The sequence below is a fragment of the Sinocyclocheilus grahami genome, unplaced genomic scaffold (assembly GCF_001515645.1).
Source record: "Sinocyclocheilus grahami isolate Dianchi unplaced genomic scaffold, SAMN03320097.WGS_v1.1 scaffold1990.1, whole genome shotgun sequence".
Classification (NCBI taxonomy): Eukaryota; Metazoa; Chordata; class Actinopteri; order Cypriniformes; family Cyprinidae; genus Sinocyclocheilus; species Sinocyclocheilus grahami.
In genome coordinates this window covers 18,480-22,598 of record NW_015507169.1, presented here as the reverse complement: position 1 = coordinate 22,598, position 4,119 = coordinate 18,480, and the positions used below count along the sequence as shown (strand labels likewise).

Genomic DNA, 4,119 nt, shown 5'->3' with positions numbered 1-4,119 from the left:
AGTTGTGTTTTGCTGTGTTTTTTGCGATATATATATATATATATATATATATATATATATATAATTTTTATATTTTATTTTACCTTAATTTTATTTCAAGCAACAATTTTTTTTTTTTACCTTAATCTTATTTATAGTAACTTTTTTATGTTTATGCTTTAGTTAATTATAATAACTCTGCTGCAGGGTTTTTTTAGTTGATGAAAACCTAGTTAATTAAATCATGAATCATGTAAAATAAAAAAATACATAATTTTAAAATAAATAATTATTAAAAAAAAATAAAATATTTTTTAAATAAAACAAAATAAAAATAAAAAACTTAGTAAAAAAAACATGCAATATTTTCTTTGTTTACCTGCATGTCATGCAAACGTGAGCGAACTTGTTGTTAAATTATTATCTTAAGTATTAACTTAAAATATCAGGGAATCACTGCTTTAGAGACACTGGAATCAAAGCAAATCGATTAGAAAGATATTTTATTTGACCTGGAAGGATATTGAGAACCAAGTTGCACTAGCTTTGAATAACCACTAGGTGGCGCTCAAGGACACTTCAATGTAATGGACAGATTTGAGAAACATTATGTAAGTGTGATCGGTCACTCTCACATCACGCAGGAGAACATGATCGCCAGGATTTGTTCTCATCAGAATATTATTACAGACGTAATATTATTCACATATCATTAAACAAAAATTAAATGTGCCTCTTTATTAAATCAAATCACCCTTAAAAAGTTAATATTGTACATTTTTATTATTTAAATCTCTACAGAAAGTCATGGAACTTCAGAACAAGTCTGTTTTCATCAAGCTCTTATCAGGGTTATTATAGTAAACAAACTAAAACCATTAAAAAAAATGTTGTTACTTGAAATAAAATAGTCATTAACTGAAATAAAATAAATATATATATACAAAAAACAACGTTTTACTTACTTTTTAATTATTTATTATCATGTATTATTTATTATTAAAACTTATTTTTAATATTTATTATTCTCTGATGTCAGAAAATGGTTGCAATGCAGGTAAACTAATAAAATATGTATTATTTATTATTCTCTGATGTCAGTTAATGCTCACGACATGCAGGTAAACAAATAATATTTTTATTACCTTTTAAATAATTTTTTATATGTTTTATTATTTATAATTCTCTGATATCAATTTTATTTATTATATTTTTTATAGTGTTTATTGTAAAAAAAAAAACTGACAGCAATGTTATTATAGTTAAACTAAAACCATTAAAAAAACATTTCGTTACTTGAAATAAAATAGACAATAACTGAAATAAAATAAAATATATAAAAAACCTTAAAGGGGGCATAACACACACAATTTCACCCAATCTCGTGTTAATCTTGAGTACCAATAGAGTATTACTGTCTCCTTCATATCTCCAAAAAGTCTTTAGTTTTATCATATTTATAAAAGAAAGATACAGCTTTACGATTCTCTCTGGAAAAAGCCAAGCTCCTGGAGGCGTGCCGTGAAAAACTTGCCGAAGCGAAGGCAAGAAAAAGTGCAGTTTGAGAGATAGCTCCTTCATTGCAATGGATGCTAAAGGCTCGACTGGTGGTTGTGAAAGAGCTCTTAACACCACCTCTAGGTCCCAGAGCGAAACTGAAGGTGGACGCGAGGAATGCAACCTCCTCGCCCCTTTAAGAACACTCACCACCAGCGCGTGCCTACCGATCCATTTCCCACCCAGCGGGGAACGAAACGAGGCAATAGCGGCCAGTGTTGATGGTAGACATCCACTATCAAGCCTGTACTGTAGAAAACGCAGAATATCCGACACGGAGCAAGCAGCCGAGTTGATATGAACATCACGGCACCACAAACACTTCCCATTTTAGAGCATAGAAATGTCTCGTGGAGGGCGCCCGTGCCTCCGAGAGCGTATCAAGCATAAGAGAATGCAGGGTGGTCAGCTCTGATATCCCCGAAGCAGCCACACATGATGGTTCAATAACTCCGGGTTGGGGTGCCACACCGAGCCGCTCGTTTGAGACGGCAGATCCTTCCTGATGGGGATCGGACAGGGCAGCGCCACCAGCAGCTTTGTCAGGTCCGGGAACCAAGGCTGGTTCGCCCAGTTCGGGGCAACGAGTGTCACCAAAGCCTCCTCCTCCCTGATCTTGCATATCACCAGCTGCATTATCTTGATCGGAGGAACGCATACGGCCTGGCTGCTGGCCAGTGCGATGTCAAAGCATCCCCTTCCAGCCGGGAGTGAGACAGGGAGAAGAACAGCGGGCAGTGCGCATTCTCGCTCGTGGCGAACAGATCCACCTCCGCTCTCCCGTAGCGGGTCCAAATAATCCGAACCGACTCGGGATGCAGCCTCCACTCTTCAGGAGACCGGGGATGTGCGCTGCTCTGATGGAGAGAATTTGACGGTCCGTCCATAGCAGGAGATTCGCTACCTGCTTGTACCGAGCCTTGGATCATACGCCCCCCTTGGTGATTTATGTACGACACCACAGATGTTGTCGGTGCGAATCAATACATGTCGCTGTTCCAGCTGCGGCTGTAAATCCTTTAGAGCTAAGAACACTGCTTCCAGCTCCAAGTGGTTTATGTGCCACCGGCTCTGAGGTTCTGACCACAGCCCTGAAGCCGGCATGCCCTCGCACACTGCTCCCCATCCGCGAGTCGACGCGTCTGTCGTGACCATGGCACGTGACGTCATCAAGCCCAGGGGAACCCCCCGGCTGGGGAGATCTTTGCACCATGGCCTCAGGGCTTCGATGCAACCACGGGAGACCGCGATGCGCAAATGGTCCGAAGTCCACGCCATCCAAGGGGCTCGAGATTTCAGCCATAACTGCAGCGGGTGCATGTGTAGTAAACCCAGATGACATACTGATGCCGCTGCCATGAGTCCCAGCAGCCTTTGACATTACTTCAAGTGATCAGAGCTGCCCAGTCTGAAATGGTGCAGGGAAGACAAAATGGTCGCCGAGCGCTCCCGAGAGAAGCGACCGCGCATCTCCCCCGAGTCGAAGCACACTTGTCAGATACATTATAGACTGACTCGGGGTGAGAATGCCCTTACACACATTCACACATAGCCCCAAGAACTCCAAGTGACGAAACAGTTTATCTATATGGCTGTCTATAGTGTGTTCCGTGACTGAGCTAAGATCAGCCAATCATCCAAATAATTGAGAACGCGCATCCCGCTCGCTCTGAGGGGGGCGAGAACTGTGTCCATGCACTTCGAAAAAATGTGCGGGGCCAAAGCCAGCCCAAATGGGAGAACAGAGTACTGGTACACTGTGCCTCGAAAGCAAATCTCAGAAAGCGTCTGTGATGCGCTGCTATCTGAATGTGAAAGTAAGCATCCTTTAAATTCACGGACGCAACCAGTACCAGGGGCGAATTTGCGCCAGGATCTGTTTTATCATCCTGAACGCACACTTGCAGAGTGCTCTGTTGATGGGCCTGAGATCTAGAATCGGACGGAGTCCTGCATCTCTCTTGGGCACGATAAAATGGCGGTTGTAAAACCCACTCTCCAGCTCACTCGGAGGGACTCGTTCTACCGCTCCAGGGCATTTCAAGCCAATGTTAGAGACTTCACCACGCCGTTGAAACGGGGTGATCTGCGTCTGAATTCAAGGGCGTACCCATGCTCTATCACACCGAGTAACCAGCGCGAGATTCCCGGAATAGTTTTCCACGCGCTCAGGAACTGACATAGCGGCTTTAACGGGTTGGGCGGGGCGAGGGGCGCTACATTGACTGAGTGAGGAGGAAAGAGCTCTTTTGTGCACATGTATGCATTTTTTAATGCATACATGCATCCTACACACACATCAAACACAAATTTGAACAATTTTGAGACAGCTTGGGGGCTGGGCCGATCGCGTAGGCTACTCTTCCCTCCTCTCCGGGCTGTCAGGACGACGGCTTGGCAGCTGATGGCGGGCGGGAGTCAAGCCGCAGGCTCCTTCGCTTTCCGTGGTGCCTCTTCCCGGGTCCCTTTACACTTTTCTCCGCACATTCGGCTCCTGGCAGCAGGGGTCGCGGGCCTGGTGTCCCTGCACTGCGATGTGCCAAAGAAGACCTCGATCTCGCGGTCTGCTGCTGGAAAGCGTGC

The 4,119-nt window shown here is 43.7% G+C and overlaps 1 protein-coding gene across 1 annotated transcript in view; it reads right to left on the bottom strand.

Annotated features, from left to right (window-relative positions):
* LOC107573641 (protein very KIND-like) overlaps window positions 1-4,119 on the bottom strand; it is a 67,168-nt gene that overhangs the window by 45,478 nt on the left and 17,571 nt on the right. Inside the window, exons 3-6 of the mRNA XM_016260080.1 lie at window positions 3,961-4,106; window positions 3,390-3,628; window positions 2,441-2,908; window positions 2,008-2,365 (exon numbers count right to left, since the gene is read on the bottom strand). Of these exons, the coding sequence (XP_016115566.1) occupies window positions 2,008-2,365; window positions 2,441-2,908; window positions 3,390-3,628; window positions 3,961-4,106 (1,211 nt within the window). The remainder of the gene's footprint in view (window positions 1-2,007; window positions 2,366-2,440; window positions 2,909-3,389; window positions 3,629-3,960; window positions 4,107-4,119) is intronic.